The following is a 1344-nucleotide window of genomic DNA, read 5'->3' as shown; positions in this document are numbered from 1 at the left end:
CCCCCCAGAATTCAGCATTTGCTCTCCCCCCTCCCTTATATAACTGCTTACTTAAGAAGTAAATGGGTTTCACATTTCTCTTCTAACACCAATATTTACCTCCATTCCTTCAAATGGGGGTGGATCTTTTGGCTTACTGGATTTCTCTTTCTTTTCTATAAAGAAAAAGACACTGTTGCAGTTAAGTTATGCGTATTCACAGACAAAAAACATATCCAGTATTCTCATAGTAAACATTCTGGTTAGATCAAGGTCAAAGTCCTTTTGTGTCCAGCGGACCTGTCAGACTAACACAGCTAAGGTATGTCAGGTTTCTGAAGCTGAACAGCCCACAGGGAGCAAAATAAACCCTCAGATGCTTTTTGATTCCTCACCCTAAATGATCAGTTACAGCCCAGTCAGATGGGGAGACAGAGGGTAATAAACCTTAGTGCAAGCCCAGACTGACAAAACTCACTTTCACAGCGAGATAACTTAGTAGCTTTGATTCTGCTTGTACACTGTGGCAAAGCTGCCCTGTGATACACCAAGACACACATATACAGAATAAAAGAGGGTAAAACACCCAAAGCAGTTACAATCACAGCATACAAATAACATTTATCTTTGTTTTAAATTCATCCCATTAAGATAAGAATCCAACTTGAGAACAAAGCTTACCATTTCATGATTGCAAGAAACCTTGCTAACCACAAGGTAATGCAGGATCAGATGTTAAATATGAAATTGTCCCCTGAGCAGAAAGTTTAAGATGAACTTAAGACATAAATTGGACCACCAAAATGCCTTGGCATCAGAGCAGAGAATTACTGTTCTCAGTAACTTGTTCACCAGGAACTTAAGACAACAAGATGAGAGAATTACCGCAAGCTGTCTGCTACACTGTACCAAAGCTTGTCAGACTCAAACTCCTCACCCCAGCTTTACAGACAGTGCAAATTCAGCCTAGGAACACTATATACCATTGCAACAGGTGACAACAGAGATATTTCTAGGAAGATCCTCATACAATCTTTTGATGTCACTGCAAGTGGAGATGCAATATGAAGAGGCTGTACCAAACAGTGAAACCTGTACCTCTCAAGACCTACCAAAGCACAAGGCAGCCAGTAAGAAGGATCAATACTAAGTTTAACTAACTGAAAAAATAAACTTTGGTTGTTAAAAAGATAATTCTCCCCAATCTCTCTCCCAGATTGTAATTTTTTCCAAGTGTGATTTAACTATACATCTTCCCCACTCATTATCTCTGGAGAACTCATATATCAAGCAAGTTAGGACCTCAGCTAGAAAAACCTCACACAGTAGTTGTTCAATGCTGAAGCACTCCAGTCCCAAGCTACT

The 1344-nt window shown here is 39.8% G+C and overlaps 1 protein-coding gene across 1 annotated transcript in view; it reads right to left on the bottom strand.

Annotated features, from left to right (window-relative positions):
• The window catches only part of KIFAP3 (kinesin-associated protein 3), a 69147-nt gene that overhangs the window by 65839 nt on the left and 1964 nt on the right, over positions 1-1344 (bottom strand). The window contains exons 4-5 of the mRNA XM_009320713.1: positions 458-473; positions 100-155 (exon numbers count right to left, since the gene is read on the bottom strand). Of these exons, the coding sequence (XP_009318988.1) occupies positions 100-155; positions 458-473 (72 nt within the window). The remainder of the gene's footprint in view (positions 1-99; positions 156-457; positions 474-1344) is intronic.

Source organism: Pygoscelis adeliae, unplaced genomic scaffold (genome assembly GCF_000699105.1).
Source record: "Pygoscelis adeliae isolate BGI_AS28 unplaced genomic scaffold, ASM69910v1 Scaffold402, whole genome shotgun sequence".
NCBI classification, from domain to species: Eukaryota; Metazoa; Chordata; class Aves; order Sphenisciformes; family Spheniscidae; genus Pygoscelis; species Pygoscelis adeliae.
This window is presented reverse-complemented; position numbering and strand designations above follow the sequence as displayed.